General features: G+C 31.8%; 2 protein-coding genes across 3 annotated transcripts; one reads left to right on the forward strand and one right to left on the reverse strand.

Annotated features, from left to right (window-relative positions):
• Nucleotides 1-9167: 9167 nt before the first annotated feature.
• On the forward strand, nt 9168-20960 carry LOC129939827 (uncharacterized). Its single transcript, XM_056047990.1, has 2 exons — nt 9168-9498; nt 20170-20960. Exons 1-2 carry the CDS (start codon nt 9429-9431, stop codon nt 20943-20945), a joined length of 846 nt encoding a protein of 281 aa, XP_055903965.1. The 5' UTR covers nt 9168-9428; the 3' UTR covers nt 20946-20960.
• On the reverse strand, nt 20943-21753 carry LOC129939828 (uncharacterized). Of its 2 annotated transcripts, none has more exons than XM_056047991.1 (2): nt 21611-21753; nt 20943-21547 (listed from the first exon to the last, which is right to left on the reverse strand). In XM_056047991.1, the coding sequence occupies exon 2, from the start codon at nt 21521-21523 to the stop codon at nt 20963-20965; it is 561 nt and encodes a 186-aa protein (XP_055903966.1). In that variant the 5' UTR covers nt 21524-21547; nt 21611-21753; the 3' UTR covers nt 20943-20962. The 2 variants fall into 2 exon arrangements, with proteins under 2 accessions (XP_055903966.1, XP_055903967.1); XM_056047992.1 differs by having other exon boundaries at nt 21617-21737.
• Nucleotides 21754-22447: the final 694 nt, after the last annotated feature.

Genomic DNA, 22447 nt, shown 5'->3' on the forward strand with positions numbered 1-22447 from the left:
CGGGGTTATAGAAAATGGAAGGACAACGTGGCTCAGGAAGAGATCCTACATGGATCCAGAGCCTCGTTAAGTTGGAGACCCTACAGCTACACGGCTCGTGTGGCCATCGTGGCTTAGGAAGAGACCCTACATGGATCGAGACCCTCGTTAAGTTGGAAACCCTACACGGTTCGAGAGTCTAGTGAATGTATTTAAGAAATTTAAAATTTTTCAATTAAAAAAAAAAGTTGACCGAACAACTTGACAACTTGTATGAGGAATGATAATAATGATAAATTTTCAGTATTGCAGGTCGATCAAACTAATCTAAGGCCCGATTGAGAGTGTCGATTTTCTAATTGATTATTCGATTACCGACCACAAACTTAAATATTTCATAAAGTGAATGTGAAGCTGATGTCTGGAAGCAACAAAATCTAATTATTTTTGTAATAATGAGGTATTTCAAATATTCATTTTTGTAGGCCCAAAGCGATAACCAACAAACAAAAATGGAAATTCTGGTCAGAAGTAAATTGGTTTAAAGTTTGTACCTAACAACATAATCATCTTTCATTATGCCATTCCAAATTAAATCTATTTTAACTTCCCAAAATTCGTCGTTTCCTTTTGGTTTGATTAACAAATATCCGACACGAATTGTTTGTGTTGTTTAAAATAGTGTTCAAAAAGTTTATAGATTTAAAAAAAGTTCCCAAATGGACTTATTTTTGAGAAAAGGTGTCAAAATGACACAAAAGTGTACCCAAAGGTAACCTTGCTTGGGAGATGTGGCTTAAAATAGGGAAAACTAAATTTGTTCTAATGCATTTTTCCCTGCCTAGTGACTCACAACTCTCAACTATTCCTGTGCGAGTACTGCTGTCAGAGATGGAGGGTACCTACAGTTTTAAGTCGCAAGATGGCACAGGCAGGGATTGAACCCAAGACCTCTAGCATGATGTTTAAATACAGATAAGTTTTATTTTGGTTTGTCGTTTATTTTTCTTGATCACAAGATTTTCTGCGAAAAAAATACTATAGACAATTAAAACAGCCGGGATTTTTTAAGTTCGATTTTCTATTTCGTAAATGCAAAATCATAGAAGATGAACCCAATATAGCTTAACAAAGCCATTTGTGGACCGTCAAATAATAGCCTTATTGTTTTTGGTTAAAGTTGCGCCGAATGTGTTGAATAAAACTTAATAATATTTTTGCATACAATTGTATACAAATTGTACGCTCAAAAATGTTCAATGATTTCGAATGCCTTTTATTAAACGCAATTTCAGGCGATTCTTCTTCGGGTTTCCGAAATGTTTTAAGAAAGTTAAAAAGTTCAAATAAATACATAATTGTATATAACGTGTACATTTTTACCTATGAGCTAAGAATTCGTTGTTTCATTAGACGAATGAATCGTGTGTTGATCCAGGTTATCTTCCATTCTACAATCGGATTTTCATTGTACGAAAAAGGATTGTTTGCACCAACAGACTAACAACCATCGCATCATCGTTTGCTATTATTACATGCCTGCTCAAGTTCTTATTTTGAAGACGCTGTCTTCATAATTGTTACGTCACTACCTACACCCTATTACACAAGGTATCGAACTTTTTTTTTTTATTAAAATGCATTCTAGCCCGACGCTTCTCTGCTTCATTGTAGTTAAAGGTATTCCATTTGGAGCAAATACCAATTTTTATATCTAATAGCACTTCCTTAAGTCAAATAAAACATTAATTAAGCCGACTCTTTTTATTGTTGCTTTTGTAATTAACTACGACAGAAAATAATTCAGCATTCGAATCCAAAAATCTTCCAGTGTTATTCTAAAACAGCAAAAATTAAAAACCGTTTGTGAGAATTTTAAGTTTTTGGTGAACAATAAGTCAAGCCTGCTTATGTCAAAATGACAATTGATCATGTTTTTTTATTCAAATGAAAGCTGAACTTTATTACTCTATGATTTATTGATTTTCTACACAATTTAATTTAATGTTTCGAAGAATGAAGTTGACTGAAAATGAAGTCCCTTATGACACGCGAAAGTATTTTGAGAACCTATTAGAAATACAAAGCAAATATGTAAAAAAATCTTACACGGTTTTTTAAGTTCGAGAGGTTTAGAGGTGCCGCTGATATGTTTTCTGGTCATTTTAAAATTTTCCTGTCTCTATAACTATGACGTTTAATAAAACTCTCAAAAATGACAAACAATGAGTTTACAATTCTAAAGATATCACTTGATTTCTTCACGCAAATACTTAATAAGATTAAATTTAGGTGACCTGAGCCGGTTGTTGGCATTTAATAGCAATCAACCAATTTCCATGCTGACTGACGCATATTTCTTTTAAGATTGTTAAGAAATTTTCATTTACCCATAATTTTATGAATGATTCGAGGTTTCCCGTTCAAGTTGCAACCATAGACCCCCCAGAACCTTACCAATTCAGCTTAAAAATTATTACATAATTAGGTAAATCATAAGTCATTGACCAAGTTTGTTGAAAAAAAAAGTAATTATTTAATTTGAAACCTCATTAAAATATGAATATGCTCTTTGAATGCCTTAACTGCAATGAACTTTTCGTAAATTTTTTCATTGTTAATTTCAAAAATCTTATCTGAGTTCATCAAACTAAAAATGCAAAATAATTACATGCATGAATTCATTCAAAATGCATAAAGTTCAAAAGCCACCCAACCATTTAAAAAAGTTTAACAATAAAGAAAAAACTATGAGCAAGATGATTACACTAAAGAATATAACTTTTTTTTTTATTATCTGTTAAGCTCGGCACTTAAAATATGAACATTTGATATTGTTAAGAACTAAAAAATTTAATGAGATAATGAGATGCTTATTTTTATCCACATAAGCGAAAAGGTTGGCGCCTAACTGAGGGAGGTAATATCGGCTAAGGAAATTAGAGAAACAATAATTGTCAACTTTGACATAAAGTTAAGAACGTTTGCAAAGATATTAAAAGGTTTTTTTTTTTAGTTTACTTTGTTATGTTAGCAGGTTCTGAGAACATAAAAACATTTATTTGCATTAAACTACATTATTTGAACGCAAAATTATTTGTCTACCTGTAAAAAGTACCAAAAACGTCACTATCTACGCGAAAACTCCTTGCACAGTTAACAAGTCCATAATTCCTTCATTCCATATTTATTTTGCAATACGACAAAGAACCTTTTACACAAAACTTGAAATATTGTGCACTAAATAAATAAATCACAAAGTTATGAAGATCAGCTTTCTGTTAAATGAAAAAATCAGGTAGCATTTTGACATAAGGGAGATTTGTACTTCGGCAGGTTCAGATGACATAAAGGACCTGAAAATAAAGGCCAATTTTAAGCATCTGTCTTCCAATTAAGGCAAGAAGAAATATCTCCTGAACTATCAAGTCAATTTCACTTATGTCATAATGACAGCTAATCATAATTTTTCATTCAACTGAAAGCTGTACTTCATTACTCTGTGATTTATATATTTTCTGCACAATTTGATGTTTTAGGTAAAAGGTTTCCTTGCCAAATTGGAAAAGGAATAAGTAATATTTTCTTAAAACACAAAATAAAAGTTGAAATGAAATTGTATCTTGCCTAAAAAGTGTTTTGAAGACAATTCCGAGTCCCGAGTTTGAAGTTTATTACACTTGAAAAACTAACTAGTTGCCTTGTAAAAATATGGACTCAAAGAATGTATTTGACTGTAAATGAAGTCCCTTATGTTGGCATAACCTGCCGCTTGACTTTGTTTCCAGTCAACTTTCCAATAAAGTTGCCTTAATTGGAAGGTTAGCTGATTTGAATTATACACAAATTCTTGGATAGCTTTGGATTTCTTTTTTAATAGCCCAGCTGTTCTTCTACACGTAGTAAAACACTAACAAAGAACGCAGCTATTCCAAATTGTGGAAATTTACAATGAATACAAAAAATTTCAAAAGTTCACAAAAGTTCATATAACATTTGGTCCATTTTACTGCGTGTAGTGATGAAGTTAATTTCTGGTTGATTGGTTTCATCAATAAGAAAAATTGCTAGATATAGAGCGAAGACAATTATCAAGCCATTCATGAATCTTTATTACATCCATTAAAATTGACTGCTTTCTATGGTTTGATGTTTAAGTAGACATGGCATTCAAGAGGACACAAGCGTCCACCAGGTTTTTATCAAAACCCACCACTGTCTATCAATTTGTACTCTCACCTCCCCGTGGTGAACATCGGGACCCTACTACCTCAACTGGAGATTGGGTTCCAGCTGTAACGAGAGAGGGGGAGAGAGGTGTTTTCACTATGGCACCTCTCCTTTCATCTAGATGGCAGGGGAGGAATTTCTAAGAAGAATTCAACGGTGGCGTCTACAGTTCTATGCAGTTAGGTTGAACTTCTTAGTGAACACCTTATAGGGCTACTACGAAGTATTCAAAGCCCATGCCTGTAAGAAGCGCTTATGCCGGCTCTCGCCCTTGGAGGTTAATCAATGACATGGTCCTTTAGGTTAAAGGTCATGCGTCAGGGTAACTTCCTAACCACATAAAGAAAACCCAGTTGCGAAGTACCAACAAACCTCGGACGGACTTACTGTTGACAACCCACTTAAAAGAATTAAGGACAAGGAACTTCGGATATGTACAAGGAATGAAAGGTCCCTTAACTGACCACGTGCAGTCAAACAATTAGCGGGGGCCCTAGACTTCTATAAAGCAGACATCACCGCCATCCAGGAAATACGTTAGGATGGGTCGGGCAAAAAGAGGATGAAAAACTAAGACATTGCGGCTTTGTCATTGGAGCCAGACTTAGGCAAGAAGTCTTGAGCTATAGGTGCATCAACGAGCGCCTCATGACCATCCGCATCAAGGCTAAATTTTGGCAACATTAGCCTAAAATGCGCGCATGCCACCACAAAAGAGAAGGATGACAACACCAAAGATATGTTCTTCAAGCTCTTAGACAAAACATATGGAAAGGAAGACATCTTCGGTGGAATAATCGGGAAAACATCCTGTACGACAACAGATCCGACAACGGTTTCAGGTTCATCCCGACTTAGACGAAATAAAGATTGCCATATCTAAGCTGAAGTAGATAGTTTGAATGCCAAGCTCTTCAAAGCAGCTGGAGATAATTTTGGTTAGGAGCATGCTCCAACTTATCTGTAAGATGTGGTTGGAAAAAAGCATGCCCGATGAATGGAACCTCTGTATTGTTTAATGGATTCTGAAAAAGGAGACCCTCTAAACTGCACTCATTATAGAGGCCACATACGATAGCAGGGACGGGCTGTATAGAGCCATTTTTATTTTTGACATCCATGCCAAACTCGTCCGTTTGTGCAGGATGACCATGGAGAACTCATGCTGCTCCGAGGCAAAACAACTCAACACAAAGAATAGTGCAGAGCTCCCACGTAAACACTAGAGGCACTATTTTTCAAAGGTCTGTCCAATTGCTTGCATATGCTGATGACATTGACATAATCAGAAGAACTCAGCGTGATGTCAATGGGTTTTTGCGGCCATTGAAGCAGAGGCAGCAAAAATGTGTTTAACGGTTATTGAGGGCAAAACAAAGTACATGACTGTCGTCAAGAAAGGACTTACAACACCGACGTCTTGGTCAAAACGCCACCATCGACAGACGTAAATTTGAGGTAGTTAGGGACTTCGTCTACCTAGGCTTGGCTATTAACGCAGAAAAAAAACAGCGCTGAGATCAAACGAAGAATTATTCTTGCTAACCTCTGTTTCTTTGAGTTAAGAATGCTATTGAGAGGAAAAGTCCTCCGTCGAAGGACCAAAGTGTCGCTATATTAGACCCTCATCATCCCCGTCCTGCTATACAGTGCAGGAGCATGGACTATGGCAGAAGCAGATGAAAGCACCTTAGGTCGTTTCGAGATAAAAGTTTTTCGTGTGATCTACGGTCCCGTATAGAAGGTGGAATGACGAGCTGTACGGCATGTATAGCGACGTAGACTTATCCAGAAGGGTAAAATTACAACGACCAAGATGGTTGAGTAGCGAAGAGCGCATGGAAACCAATACTCCGGCCCGGAAAGTCTTCGAATCCACATCCACAGGGCAGCACAGTAGAGAAAGACCGCGAATCAGGTGGTGCTTACAAGTGTAAAGTGACTCACCCAACTTGGAGGTCGAAATTGGAGACATTTAGGGACCAAGCTAGATGGAGAAGTTTTTTGGGTGAGGTCCTAGTTCACACATGACTGTAGCGCCACCTTAGATAAGTAAGTAAGTTTTCTATGGTATACAAGCTGATGACATAATAGGTCCCTACTTCTTTTGAAATGAGGAAAAAGCTGTAGTTACAGTGAATGGTGAGTGCTATCGAGCCATGCTGACTGATTTTCTGTTTCCGGAATTTAAACATCGAAGAGTTTAGGTTCCAACAAGACAGCTGCCTACGGCACAATGACAATTTGTAATTGTTTAAGACAAGAATATGGGATGTCAAAAATATGAACTGTTCCGAAAAACAGCGTCCGAAAAAAACGTTCCAAATATAGAATTGAATTGACCGGTGGCAGTGCAATTAATAAAATCTAACTTTATAAGAACATAAAACAAGTATAGACATAATAATTGTCTATAAACTTCCGGTTAATTTTCAAGGATTTGGGAATTTCAACACCACAGTTAAATCCATATGATACTTAATAATTAAAAAGAAAATGAGTCACTCAGTGAAAAAAAAATATGAAGAAAAATGTTATACATATTAGCATAAGGAGGTCTGACCTGGCTATACGGTATAGTTATTTAATTCAGCTTAACAAGATCGAAACAGCTACTATAGAATTACCGGCATACAATCCGGTCGTTCATGCTATCTAGCTTTGCTCTTAGCTACCTAAAAGACAGGTACCACCACCAAAGACCTGACTTGATCAAGTGATTGCCCCAAGCTCTAAGATTAGTTTTGTGCGTCATCACAATACCAATCTGAATAAATGAATGAATTGAAGATGTATCTATACTTTGGTGAATAATGTTGCTATAATGTTGCAAAATGTTAACTACTTTTGTCTGGCTCTCTGTTTTTGTTTTGACTGTAAAAGTAAAAACACGAAACGATTATGTACCTGAAAACAATATAAAACTCATGTTGTGGTCTGACAAAATTGCTGGAAATAATTAATGAAAAAAATTACAAAAAAAAAAATTATTTATTTCATTGCAAACTTATTAGGTTTTATTTTATACAATTACTAAAAGCATCAGTAAAAATGTATGTGTTTTGAATAACTTTCTATTTTCCAAATTATCTATTTTTACAATATCTTTGGGTTGAATATTATAGAAACAAAAACATTTTAAAAATAATTAATTCTCAATTTTGTAAGTATTTTTAAATAAAACTGAATTTCTTCTTTTTAAAAGCATCAAACAAAACAAATTTGAATAACAATTTAACAGCTATGCTGAAACTAACTTAACGTGGAAGACCTTCAACAACTATCATGTTTCATTGACAGCAAAAAATCAATTTTCAATTGTTATCCAGATTTACCAATGGAAAACCCATCAACTTGATTTATTTGATTTTACAATATTGGACAGGTTCAGAGAACATAAGTTACTTCATTTAGAGTCAACTGTATTCTTTGAACAGAAATTCAATCTATGGCAACTTTAGTCACATTTTTAAGGTGTCACTAATTTAAAATTTGCAACTTAACTTAGATAACCTTAACCTTTAGGTGTTCTTACATACAATTCCAAATCATTATTATATACACAAACAAACTCCCCAAACAAGCTAGATTCTCCTTGACTAACTTTTCTGTAAAATTCTCAATAAAGCTGCCAGTTGATTTAAAGGAAATGTCAAAATGACAGCTGATCATGTTCTTTCATTTAACTGAGAGCTGAACTTTGATGATTTATTTATTTTCAAACAATTTCAGGTGCATTAGATTCAAGTTTCTTATGTCATCTAAACCTCTTAATGACATTTGATAATGTTCATACAATTTAAGGGACTTTGTTAGCAGTCAACTCCATTCTATGAACTAATTTTTTTATTTAATCAAATTTATTTTTCGAAGTGTGATAAATCCCAAAAATTTTGTAAATGATTAAATGGAATTGCAAAATAAATAAATTACAGAGTAATAAAGTTCAGCTTTTAGATAAATGAAAAATCAGGTGTCAATCCGATATAAGTGAACTTGACTTTATAGTTAAAGAGTTTTTGCTTAACAAACTTAATAGCCAACTTTGCAACGAAGTTGGCAGCCTTTACTTTAAGTCCCTTAGTCATTTTAACCTGTCCATTGACGTTTCTGTCAATATTTGACATTGGGCAGGTTCAGACAACATAAGGGGCATCATTTGCAGTCAACTTCATTCTTTGAACGTAGATATTGAAAAAGGCAACTTGTTAGTTCTTTAAGTGTCATAAATTTCAAATTCAGAACTTTACTTCACAAACCTCTACTTCAAGTTCATAGTACAAAAACTACCAACATTATTATTGCCTAAAGAACACACCTCAGACAAGCTACAAGTCCACAACGATTTGTATTTTGTATTGTAAAGAAATATTACTTATTTCTTTTCCAAAATTTACAAGGAAGCTTTTTACAGAAAGCATTAAATGAAGGTGTGCAGAAAATAAATAAATCATAGATAAATAAAGTTCATTGTCATTTTGACATAAGTTGACTTAACTTGATAGTTAAGGAGATTTTTCTTGCCTAACTTTCCAGTCAACTTTCCAATAAAGTTGCCTCAATTGGAAGGCAATTTTTGACAGCTGGCAAATCAGATGCTAGAGACTTGCCTTACTTTCAAGTCCCTTATGTCGTCTGAACCTGCCCATTGACTTTTTTGTTTAAGTATACACGATTCTAAGACATTTATTGAAAGATTTGACAATATTGCAAAGGTATGAACTTCATCTGTGCTTACATTTAGCAAATATTTTCCTAAGTTCGTCTGATGAATAAAGATTATTTTTGCAAAACTATAAACTAGCCTAAGTAATTTCTATATCACAAGTTAAAAATGAGGTTATTGATTGCACCGCGCTTCTCAACATAATGATAGAAAGCAAACAATCAACACCTTTTACCCAAGAGTATCTACGAGAGTAGTTATGAGTCGCATTTCGGCTTCAAAATTAGTTTAGTCTGTGCCGGACTTTAATGTGAATAACAACGTTTACAGTCGTTGTCGAATAAATGTATCTTGCATCGAATGCAATTTTAACGCGTTAAGTAGCAACAAATAAAAAAAACACCGTTTATTTATTTAGTTTAAAGTGAATTTTAAAAACAGAATATAAAATTATCATGTCCAAAAGTGCAATAGACAATATTTATTTGGTTGAGAAATTTTAAAAATTAATAATATAAATATTATTACACTTATCTAAATAAAAGCTGTCAAAATGTTTAAAATACGAGTATCATATAAATTTTGTGTAATTTCCTTTGTGATTTATTTTATATCAATGCATTGTAAGTTGAAATTAAACAAAATACTCTTAATAACAAGTTTTATTGAAATAAAAATACAACAAAAAAACTTCAGGACAGAAATTTTAACTTATTTATATGAATCATTCAAAAATTCAATCTATAAAAAGAAGTTATGAGTTTTGACAGTTAAAATTGCATCAAATTCAAATCAATGATTTTTGTATTTTGGTTGACTTAAAAAAGGCTTTTGCTTTTACAGATATAACTTTGTGCATGATAAGGGATGCATTTTCTCAATGAAAGGGGCTTATCAGCAAACTAAGCTTACGTCAATAAAATATCCCGCATGTAAACCATAAACAACACATTTTAATCAGATCAATTTGACAATTGATTGAATACCTTTGTATTCGTTCAATTTTAGTAAATAAATAAAACAAACAACATTTAACTGAATTGAATGTATCACAACAAAAAAGTGTGATAAGTGTGAAAAATACCAAATATTTTATAATATTTCTTACGGAAAATTTATCTGCAAAGCAATTTTATGGGGTTTTACAATGATTGAAAGATCAATTTTGTTTTATGTTCATATCTGTCAAAATACTTTCTGTTGTAACAATGTTTTTGTTATGAGCAATAAAAATTGTTTTTTCTTGTTCGTGAAAAATCAATTTGCAAAATCAAACTCAAAGGCAAGCTTTATAATTTTACATTATTTGTATTCATAATGACGATCATAATCTTCATCAACAATATGAAAATACCGCGGATCTGTGAATTTGTTTTAAAATTAAAACAAAATCAATTTTCAAACCGAATAATTGGCGCAAAATTTTAAGTTAACAATTTGCTGATTATTTAGGAATTTACTAAGGGAGTCCAATGTCTTAAAACTTTCTTTTCGTTTTGCTAACTAGTAAATTGCTAATGGCTGAAACACAAACACCCTGCTTCGGCTTTGTCTGCGTTACGATGGGCCTGTCTCGAGGTTGCTTTGAATGACATTTCTAAAATGGCACTACTGTCATTAGCAGCTGTTAATTTTTCTCAAAAGTTTGTTTTGATTTTTGGTGAGCTGTCGACAAAGCCTATGTTCAGCAAATTTTAACTAGAGCTTCCGTTTGGAGTCACATTACGTAACATAACGTTCTTTTCCTTACGATTGTCAAACGAAACGTGAGGTTAAAGCTTCATTATCATAGCATGCATTAAATTCATATGCTGAACTCATAAACGTCAATAGAAACCGAAGCTGAAGCGTCTTTGTGTTTCAGCCTTAATTGCCTTATATTAAAAAACGAGCATCCAAACATGTCTAAAAAGTGACAGTTCCATCCACTGCATTTAGCAAATTGCTAAAAATTTAAGTAGTCACTTCGAGATTTTATCTTTAGCAAATTGAAAAGAGATAGTAAAATATAGTTTAAAATTAGGTAAATCATCTTTTAAGCTTAGTGAATTGCTAAGAATGGCTTTAAAATTTTACTGAATTATTCAAAAATTGTACGCCAATGAATTTCAAAATTTAAGACTGCATCTGTCATTTCATAAGAGCTGGAATATTGGAAAATTTGCTTTATAACGTTAAAGAATGTTATAAGAGAATCAAAACGAAAAAAAACTCGTTATTCGCCAGCAAATTTTTTTCCCAGGAAGAGACCAATGGAATTCAAAAAAAGTCTTCACAAAATTTGTATATCAAGTATTCAATAACTTTACGCGATTTTAAAAATACAATAAAGAACAAAAACTGCTACTTTTTTAAAATTAATCTAACTATGATAAATAATCCAGAGATCAGAACCATAACAAAAAATCATTATTTTTATCACAAGTTTCATGACCTTTAATATTTAAATATAAATTCTGACATATGTCACCCGCGTCTGAGTTTTATGAATGCATCCTATTGGTTCAATGGTGCGTTGAATTATTTCTTCCAATGAGTAAATCCTTACTTATTTATCAACATAGATAAGAAATTCGAAGATTTTGTAGAAAACGTAGGCCAAGGATGCCAAATAAGAATGAGCTGATCAATTCACAGGTTCTTAAGTTGATTTGGCAACAAAGGCAACTTTTAGCCTTATTAATGAAAATGTTTAAAGTGCTTTACTAGTTTGGTGAACAGATCACGAATTGTTAAAATAAATAACCACGACTTTTAATTGGTCTGTTTGGTAAAGTGTAAAAGTTTATTGACAGCTGACAGCTGGTTTGACAATTATCCCTTTCAGAAGTTATTTGCCTCTTAAAAGTAAATAATCGTTTCAAAAAAAATATTGGGTATTGGCCTTACATGTTTTAAGAGTTGTTGGTTTGTCGGCATTATCTAACGACTTATCAAAGCCTCACAAAAAGTATTCGAAAGGCTTTAAGACAAAAGAACGACGAATCCGGTTTACAGGATTACTTCTAGAGTTAAAGTTATTACCAAATTGGTTTTGCAATAAGTTGATGGTTGATAGTGCTGAATTACAAGTTGATTAATAGCACTCAGCATTCACGGGAACGCATTCGGCGCTCCTTCCTTATTTTAAAAGAAATAAAGCCCGATGATGCCGCACGAAACAGTAAATTCTAATGCAATGGTTAAAGACAATTTTGCTCATCATTGACGCAGCTAATCAACTAGAAATGAGTTTCATCATTAAACATCGTAAGATGGACGATGAACTTCTTAACTTTGTTTAAAGTTAAATTTCACAAGTTGGGAAGTGTTGTTTTTACGTTAAGTGATTTTTTTAATTTCTAAGCTTCACTGAAGAGAAACGTCAACATAAATGGCAGTAAAATTTTCAACTGTCAAACTGTAAACTTTTCAATTGCTTAAGTACTTTAAGTTCCATGCTTGCTAGCATTTATTTTTAATGAACATTGTACTTAAGCTTCTATTCAATCACTTTTTACTTGGAACATATAGGAACTATATGGCAAGTTTTGCATTCGTGCAAAATTTTGATTTTAATCAAACATGATATTACGATGGTAGATAAGTCGAAAAAAATGGGTCCCACGATTCCGTGCGGTCTGTTCTGTCTGTCTGACCACGCTCCTATACAGCCTAAACCATTGGGTCGATTGAGTTTAAACTTTGAAGCTAAGGTTTTGAGCAGATTCGCGTTAGGAGTTTTTTCATTTTTTTAAAGAAAAACAAACAGTGGCCCCCATACAATTTTTTTTGGTCAAAAAACAAAAATTCGAATTTTCTCAACAACAAACCGATAGATTTTTTTTTAATTTTCTCTAAAATTTTATTTTTTAACTTGGCTTCTTTTGTAAAGAAAAAAAAAACTGTTTTTAATTTTTATCAGCAACTTATGAACTGATTTCAATAATTTTTTACGAATATGCTCTTATATTGCCTTAACAACATTTGATTATCAAAAGTGCAATTTTTTGTTGTTTGGATTTTTAAAAAAATATTGAATTTTTTTTTCAAAATTCTATATCTCAAAAACGGGTCACCATTTTTTACGAAATTCAAATTTAGGGCGTATATATTTTTATAACAAAATTGGAAAATTTCATATATATACAAAATTAATTAAAAAAAAACCGCGCTTTTAAAAAAAAAAAAAAATTGAAAAATCAAGGGTTTTTTGTTTTATAAAATGGCATTTTAATTTTTGAAGACAAACTTATTTTTCAGTTAAAATTTTGAATCTTAAAATATTTTTTTTTAAAATTATTTTAACAGTGCATGAGCCCGAAAGAGCGTATTATATATATGACAAAATTGTAATTACATTCCTATCTTTTATCCAAATTAATGCATTTTGTAAAATATTTATGTATTTTTATAACAAAAACTATTGTAAATACCAACGAGGGCCGTCTAGCGCTACTCTATCAGATTAAAGAATATGATATATTTAATCAACAATCTATTTTAAAGTGTCTATCAAGAAGTATTATCTTGGTACCTTTGTTTACAAATATAATTTTAAAATATTATTCTTTACGAATAAGATTGTTTCACACATGTTTTACTTGCTTCGCTTATATAAAAGATTAAATACTTAGTACTAGTTAAAGAAACGTACAACCTCTACAACTACTGCTTACGTGTCACTTCATAACTAAAATCCAAAACACATAAGAGCCTGACTGTAAACAACACATGAATAGCAATTTCTTGTACTTATTCGAATGCTTGTTTCTTTTAAAATTTAACGAACAAAATAAACTGAACCTAATATTTCCATGATTGCGCTGAAAACTTGTAGAAAAGAAGGAATGTGAATTTAGTAAGCACCTTCTACTTACTAATAACATTTATTCATTATCATCATAAACATGGCTGAGCACACCAATGAACTATTCTTTATTCGTCTTAGACAGCTGCCTAACTTCTCAACCAGTAGGCGATCACTTTACAATTTAAACATACATGTTCTTCCTCTTTCTTATCTTCAGATAATGTATTTTCCATCCTTGTTCTTGCAATATGAAATTAAAATAAAGCTATCCAAAGGAAAAAGCTTTGAACGAACTAATTGAATGCACAAACAATTGTTTTCGTTAAAAAGCTTTGAACGAACTAATTGAATGCACAAGTATTTTTCATTTCCGGGATGAGTTTTCCTAGGATGAGTTGTGTCTTTGGATGAATGGCGCGGTTTTTTTGACAAATCAAATGGCATTTATATCTTTGAAGATATAATGGTACTTTTTTAAACAGACTCGTTGCATACAGGAGCAAGTTCGTGCTACCCAGTCGTGCATTTTATTTGAAAATAAATTAAAGTACCCAAACACACATTCAAGTCCAAGTCCCATTTATAGTACTCAACATTTTGAAGTATAAGTAAAGGGTGTCCCAAAATTAAAGCAAGATTTGAATTAAATAGAAAACGCCGTTTTTAGTCTTTTGATAGTTATATTTTTATTGACTCGTAAAGTACATAGGATAGGGTTATGTATGGAATAACACATCGGACAAATGGCCTCCACGGCTTTGCATGCACATGCGCACTCTTTTGTTGAAATTTCCCATGACTATTCTGCATAAATGTGGCTGAATTTCGTTGATGCAGTGTTGAATCTCCTCCTTTAATGCACGGGTGGTTGTGGGCTTGTTGACATAGACTTGTGATTTCAAATAACCCCATAAAAAGAAGTCTAATGGTGTGAAATCACATGATCTAGGAGGCCAATTTTGATCACCGAAACGAGAGAGTACACGACCTTTAAATGTCTCATGCAGTAATTGAATTGTTTCACGGGCTGTATGACATGTGGCACCGTCTTGTTGAAACCACATATTGGACACATCAATATCATCCAATTTTGGCAGAAAGAACTGTGTAATCATGTCGCGATATCGAGCAGCAGTAACAGTCACTGCTTGACCAGCATCATTTTCAAAAAAATATGGCCCAATTATGCCTGAAGCCCAAAATCCACACCATACAGTCACGCGTTGTTGATGGATTTGTTTTTCGACAATCACATGTGGGTTCTCGGAACCCCAAATGCGGCAATTTTGGCGATTGACAAAGCCATCAAGATGAAAATGTGCTTCATCGCTTAGGATGATTTTGCTCGAAAAATCAGGGTCCATTTGTTGATGTTCAATAATCCATTCAACGAACTCTCTTCTCTGTCCATGGTCATTAGGCTTCAATTGTTGTGTTAATTGAATTTTGTAAGCATGAAGACACAGATCTTTGGTGAGTATACGCTGTAGAGAGGTTCTTGAAATTTGCAATTCTTGTCCACGACGTCGAATTGAGGTTCCTGGATTGTCAGCAACACTCTCACGCACTGCTTCGACATTCACATTTGAACGGCTTGTTTTTGGACGACCAGTGTGTTTGGCCTCTCCAACGGATCCAGTCTCCATGAATTTTTTAATTAATCTCTTCACAGTTGACGAAGTTAAAACACTATTCCGACCATATTTTGTATGAAATTTTCGAACTTTTTTCACTATTTTTAAAAATATTCTTTTATAATGAAGACACGTTGTTCTATCGTGTAACGCTCCATTTTTTATAATCCTGTACTGTTAGCTGTCAAATTGCTTTTTTTTTCAGGGTTGCCAACACTTCACTGCACAAATGGCGGCAAATTCAAATCTTGCGTTAATTTTGGGACACCCTTTACAAATTGCTTGTTAATGGTTCTAACAAAATTATAAGTATCAAGGAAATGTATTAGCACTTTCTCTTAATCATAAACTACACCTGATTTGACAGCACTCTTAATTACATTTAATAATTCGTTTGAAGAAAAAGAACAAATAAAAACAATTCTTCCATTAGTACGGCTTTCATCAGACTCAAATGTGACTTTTATTTAAATAATCTGACAAAAGTAGAATTTTGTGGTTGATCGTAAAGTATTTTTCCGCTTATACAAGAAATATTTTAGTAATATAAGATGCAAGAAATTTTAAGAATTTCAATCTTGAAAAACCGACAATAAGCCATAACAAAACGTTTAACCAGTTAACTTGGATATGGTCAAGAATTATCTAAATGCTATTCAATGTCACAAATCTTATAATCTTATAATATTTAATTAATAAAATATACAAAAATTATGTACATTTAAGTTTATTTTATTAAAAGAAACAATTGGTCTTTGATAATTTAGTTTTCTTAAAAGCTTTATAGGATTAAAGCTTGCTCAATTTTTCAAGAATAAATCAATAAACCCACTTTGGATGTTTGAACTTCACAACTAATAATAAATATTTTAATTTTTGTATATAATACTCATTTGAGTAACAATAGATACTTTTTTATATTAATTGTAAGCGTGACCTACTGTAAGGGCATAAATATTCAAATATAAAATCAATTAGATTAAATATATGTATCTATTATTTGTATTGTTATCGACTTCTTTTTAGATAAATTAATTAGGCATTTTTAATACGAATTAAATTTTTGACCTTTTTTTTTAATTTCAAATTAAATAATTTGCATTTTGAATATTTGTTGAATTAAAATGATTGGCTTGAAAAAATAGTTAAAAATGAAAATGCATTTTTGTGTTTTTCGAGATTAAAAATAATAAGAAAAAACAACCTAAAGAGCGGTGCATACTATCTTAAACTAAACTTTTGTAAAATTTCAATTCGACACCTCATGGGGTCAATGATTTGCGTCAAATGTGTTTTTATGATCATATTTCCCTTAGTGCACCCATAATAAAAACAAATTATTAATATAACATTAATCATGCTTTTTAAATTACAAACATAGATCTCTTTTAATTGTTAATACGACTTACAGAACAAAAGCCGCAAATTAAATGACTAATGAACGCGCTGAATAAGTAGCAAAAATATTCTATTTTTCTTAAAACTTTAAATACGGGATTTCATTTGATTATTTACTTGTGAGTTGTTTATAAAAATTTGCATTTTTAGATAATTTTAAAGAAGTATAGACTTTTGATATTTATATGGAGATGTTAGCAAAACAAGAGTGTGGGTTTACCGTTACGCTCTTGATTTTGCTTATATTTTAATTGTTTATTTTGTTTTAAGTCTCATTTCATCACTTAATGTTTTTAAGCTATGAAGAAGAATTTTGAAAACTCCTTGTAAAATATTTTTAACTTCCCATAGGAAGATATTGTAATGGGTCCGATTTGTCAAATTGAAAATTTTGACATTTCTCGACGTTTCAAGGTTACTAAAGTTGAAATAAAAGATTTTTAGAAAGATGTCTGTGCGTGCGTGTGTACGTACGTTCATACGTCCGTACGTTCGCGACGTTTTTTTCGTCCTCCATAGCTCAAGAACCAGAAGAGATATCGATTTCAAATAAATTTTGTTATACAGATGATAAGGCAGAAAGATGCAGAAAGGGCTCTCAAGAAAATTGCGTGTGTGTTTTTTTACCATAGCAGTTTGAAAAAAAAGGTGAAAATTTTGGTTAACCCTAAATATCTTACGAACCAAAAACGCTAGAGACTTGAATTAAATTTTATATAATATATTGTAACGTGATACCAAACAAGTATATTTTTTGAAAAACATCAATATAACGGTTTTTTTATATATCAATAAAACTGAAAAAAAAAAACATTTGGTACCTCCAACATTTTACGACTGAAATATGATTTCATCTCTAAAACAATTTTGTGCAACGAATAATAATGTTTTTGATATCTGATAAAATTTTGAGAAAAATCTAATTGACAGTTTTTTTTTATAAAAAATTAAAATCTAAAAAAACTTATTTTATCTTATGAGGAATATTGTTTTCAACATTTTGAAAAATTTTGAGAAAAATCGAATTGACAGTTTTTTTACAAAAAAAAAACCTAAAAAAAAATAATAAAAGTTGGTAAAAATTGATTTTCGACTCAAATATCTTTTCAAAACTTTGAGATATTGGCTTTAATTTACTTTAATCTTTCAAAAAATATTGTTGTCAACATTCAGTTAAAGTTTGAAAAAAATTGAATTAACAGTTTTTTAACAAAAAAATAAAAACCTAAAAAAAAATTTATAAAAGTTGATAAAAATTGATTTTCGACTCAAATATCTTTTCAAAACTTTGAGATAATAGCTTCTAATTAATTTTTTCTTATAAGAAATATTGTTTTGAACATTAGGACAAATTTTGAGAAAAATCGAATTGACAATTTTTTTTACAAAAAATAAAAACATTAAAACAAAATGTATAAAAGTTGGTAAAAATTGATTTTCGACTCAAATATTTTTCCAAAAATTGTAAATATTGCTGTCAACATTCAATAAAATTTTGAAAAAAATCGAATTGACAGTTTTTGTGCAAAAAATTAAAAACCTAATAAAAATTTATAAAAAGTTGGTGAAAATTGATTTTTGACTCAAATATCTTTTCAAAAACTTGAAATATTTTCTTCAAACTAATTTTATCTTATAACAAATATTGTTTTCAATATTCGATAAAATTTTGAAAAAAATCGAATTGACAGTTTTTTTTACAAAAAAAACTCTAAAAAAAACAATACTAAAACTTGGTAAAAATTTACTTTCGGCTCAAATAGCTTTTCAAAAATTAAAAATATTGGCTTCAAATTTATTTTATTTCACAGAAAATATTGTTTTCGATATTCAGTAGTTTGTATATAAAAATCCAACAGTCCGTTTTTTCATTAAAAAAAATATACAAAAAATAGTACGTGAATTTGGTAAAAATTGGTACGAGTACATATAGACAAACTTTGAAGCAAGACAAATCGACAGACGGAATGGGAAGTTATCAGTGTGGGTCGCATCCCAGCCTCTTTTTCCTTACATCTTATATTCATTAGTAGCCATTGGTCGCGTTCGGCGATCAATCCAATGCTATCTGGATAGGTTTGTGTCAAAAACAAAAATCTTAAACTAGCCGCAAAACATCAGTTGATAATGTTTAAAGCTAACTTTTGATTTTCTGTTGTTGTGTTGTTGTGTTGTTTTTTGATTGTTTGACTCTTTTCATAGCCGTCAAATTCAAATCCAAACAATTTTTAATTTGTCAGATGTTTTAAATAGTAACAAATAATTGTTTTGAAAGTATTTTGAGAATGGATAACAACGAGTGCGGTGCAGCTGCCAAATTCCCATTAAATTTTTTTTTTAAATTGTAATAGTATTAATGCGAGGAGAGCTGAATCTGCAGAAAAGTCTAGATCGGAAGATTTGATATTAACTCCAAAATAAATCAATTTATTTTGACCAATGGAATGCAAAAACAGAGCAGAATCAGAATCAGAACGGCTAATTTGAGAAAGCACTTTTTATGACAAGAATTACTCTTGGAAATTTTGCCAATTCCAAGAGGCAGTACCCGTGAAAAAAACTTTAGATGGCATAAGCAGGGATCCAGTCCAACGCACTAACCATCATACCAAGGGTACTACACCATTAGTAAATGAAAGAAATATAGTTTAATTTAAATCCTTGATTGCCTATTTTTCGAAGTTTCTTAAATGGCAATTTCATTTAAAAGAGCACAAGCCGCGATCTTCTTTTTAAATTGACTTTTCTAAAAAGTTTGTGAGATTTGACAATCGTATGTATTCACATCCTTCGTATCGAAGCCATTTTAAATATGGCTTGCAATTAACCCTAGATATTTTGTGTCATTGTTTAATGTCAGATTACAACGAGTTAAAAATTAGAACAATCGATCTATAAGTTTATTAAAAATCCTTGAAAATTTATATAACTTTGACAGATTCAACTCTTTTAAAGCGACTCTTTTTGACATTTTATTATTAAATAAGGCAGCTTTATTTTCCTGTCTCTTTTTACCTATCAAATAGCTGTCAAACTAAGTAACCTTAAAATAATCCTATGTGAGCACTACCTTTTGTAGCGCTCAGCTCTTTCCGGTGTTTGTTTTTAGGTCAAGATCATCGCTAGAGGAATATGTTGCTTTGGAATAAGAAAGGAAAAATTATTTCTAAAATAATTTTAAGAATACAAAAATCATAAAATACTTCTGTCAGGATGACAAAAACAAATTATATTGAATTCACTGGTGCAAGGCAGAATAAGTGAATCCTTCGAAAGAAATTATTTAAACTCACAATTTTGATTTAAAAATAAAAAATAAATTAATTTATTTTGCCCAATGGAAAGCGAAAAAAGCTTTTGGCAGATCATTCTTATAGTTTTTTTTATATTATATTCATTAATAACAGACTTTATAATGTCTCAAGGTTCCATTAATATTAAATATATTTTTTCTTTTTTTGTAATTCCAGTAGCCAATGCCTTACCAGAATATAGATTCTCACATTTGGACTCAAGTCCAAATCCAGAAATAAACTATTTCTTTGAAAAAGACTGTGAATGCGTGAAACTAAGAGACTGTAAGACTATGATTACACTTGCAATAAAATCTCAATCATCTGAAAAAGTTTATATTTACGATAAAATACGAAAGGCTTCGTGTGGTTTTGATGATAATCACCCACTCGTTTGTTGTCCATCATCCGACGAGAATAACTATTCCCCTCATGAATTCGAAGAAGAAGACGAAGATGAAAAGCCCTGGATATGGGATACCACCAAATTAAACAACAATAAATATTTCTTGGAAAATAGCAAAAAAAAGAAAATTATTCCAAAATTTAATTACGGTTTCGAAGAATTCCCGGGCTATGAACAAAATCTAGTGGATTTTGAAGATCCTCACACAAGAAAGAATTGCCCCCCATCTTTCGAGGATGGATTTGAGGACGAAATCAACATCAATTCGAGAAGGAAGCAATTTAAACCTATTATTGATCCACATGGTTATGACAGTTTTGATGCTCTCTACGGTTATCCAGCTCCCAGTGGGTTTAAGTTTTCAAAACTAGATCCAACAGTTGAGCCACCAGTAACGAAACGAATCGAAATTGATTACAAATCTAAGCAATTGAACTCGGAGTACTGTGGACTCTCAGTGAACACACGAATCGTTGGTGGAAAAGATAGCGGACCTGGCCAATTTCCATGGATAGCCCGAGTTGGATATAAAAACAAGAGTAAGTAAATTGAAGAAACGTCTTTTTATTTCATAATATTCAAACTATCAACAATAAATCGCATATTTCTGGCTAGTGAAACACCAATAACAAACAGCAAAGCACTCTTTAGCAATGACTTTGTCGATTTGTCCATATGCATTAGGCTATCAAGTTGGCTTGAAACGCTTTGCAAGCTTAATGATGACGGAGCTGAAGCTAGTGGAACTGGTTGATGATTTCTGGGTGATTTTGATGTTGTGCTTGGTTTAGATTCATAATCTTGGGATTGTATCAATGTTGATGGCTTTGATTTAATGCGCTTAAGATCTGGTTTTGTTTCTGAGTTAACGTTTGATGGATATGGTGCTGTTGACTGCTGTGCCTCTGGCTCAGGAATCAAAGCATCTAACTTGCTTTGTGATTTGGATGTTGTGTTTGGTCTAGATTCACTTTTCTGTGAACATATCGATGATGATGACTGTAATTCTGAGCGCTTAAGATCTGATATTGGTTTTGATTTGAGGTTTGATAGACTTGTTATACATGGTGGTCTTGGCTGACATGGGTCACACTTTAAATGGTTAGATTTGCTCGTAATGCTCATAGTACCCTCTTTAATTTTCTTGATCTGCAAAAGCAAAAAAGATTAATTTTGACTTCAATTTTATTTTTTTATAATTGAGTGCAATACTTGTACCGAAGAAACAATGGAAATATCCGATTTCAATTTCTGAATATTGTTTATGATTTCGATTTATTGTTCGCAGCGTGTTTAGATTTACATTATTTTATGTGACTTGTATTGTATAAAATTGTTAGGTTTATGAAAAGTATTCAAAGCGTCTTACACGATGTTTTCATATTAATGATGAAGAGGCATCGCATCTTGCAGGCCTTAAATTAATATCGAAGTACGGAAAATTGTTATTTTGAAATAAAAATGCATGCATATGTTGCAGCTTGCAGAACGTCAATTTAACTTGTGTAATAGATTATTATTTACGGTATAGGAAATTGGAAAATTGAAAGATTTACTGAGAGTATCTTTTAATTAATAAAATACACTACTGGGTCACACCAAACGTATTCTTTTTCTTTTAAGGCTATACAATTTTTCGGCATTGGACATTTGAGCATAATATTTGTAGTAGTAGTATCTAATCAAACCTTGAGCTAGAATTATTAAAAACTATTTAAAAGCTGTACACGGCTTACAGATAATTGTTATCAGTTGTTTTGAAATCAAGACTTGATCGTAAGGTAAGTTTTTAGGCTGTATGCGAATTACGTCTAAATATTGGATATATTTTGACAGTAGCGTGGTGAATAAAACTAAATTGTGAACAAAAAAAACAAAAATAAGATGTTTCTTTGAAAACCAATTCAAAAAACTTAACAGTTTTGCGCTCTTTTACCAAAACGTAAGGGGACTTCGTAAAAAGTCTGCTTACATTTTTCTAAACTCCCAATTATTTCCACACGACGTATTAGTTTTTACAGAAACGAGGCATAATTCAAGATTTTCCGC

The sequence above is a fragment of the Eupeodes corollae genome, chromosome 1 (assembly GCF_945859685.1).
Source record: "Eupeodes corollae chromosome 1, idEupCoro1.1, whole genome shotgun sequence".
NCBI lineage: Eukaryota > Metazoa > Arthropoda > Insecta > Diptera > Syrphidae > Eupeodes > Eupeodes corollae.

Bases quoted from the DNA above. Each gene is read 5' to 3' on its own strand.
- LOC129939827 (XM_056047990.1), top strand. From the start codon at position 9,429: ATGTTTAAAATACGAGTATCATATAAATTTTGTGTAATTTCCTTTGTG. The intron at 9,499-20,169 runs GTAAGTTGAAAT...TTGTAATTCCAG, and splicing joins TTATTTTATATCAATGCATT to TAGCCAATGCCTTACCAGAA.
- LOC129939828 (XM_056047991.1), bottom strand. From the start codon at position 21,523: ATGAGCATTACGAGCAAATCTAACCATTTAAAGTGTGACCCATGTCAG.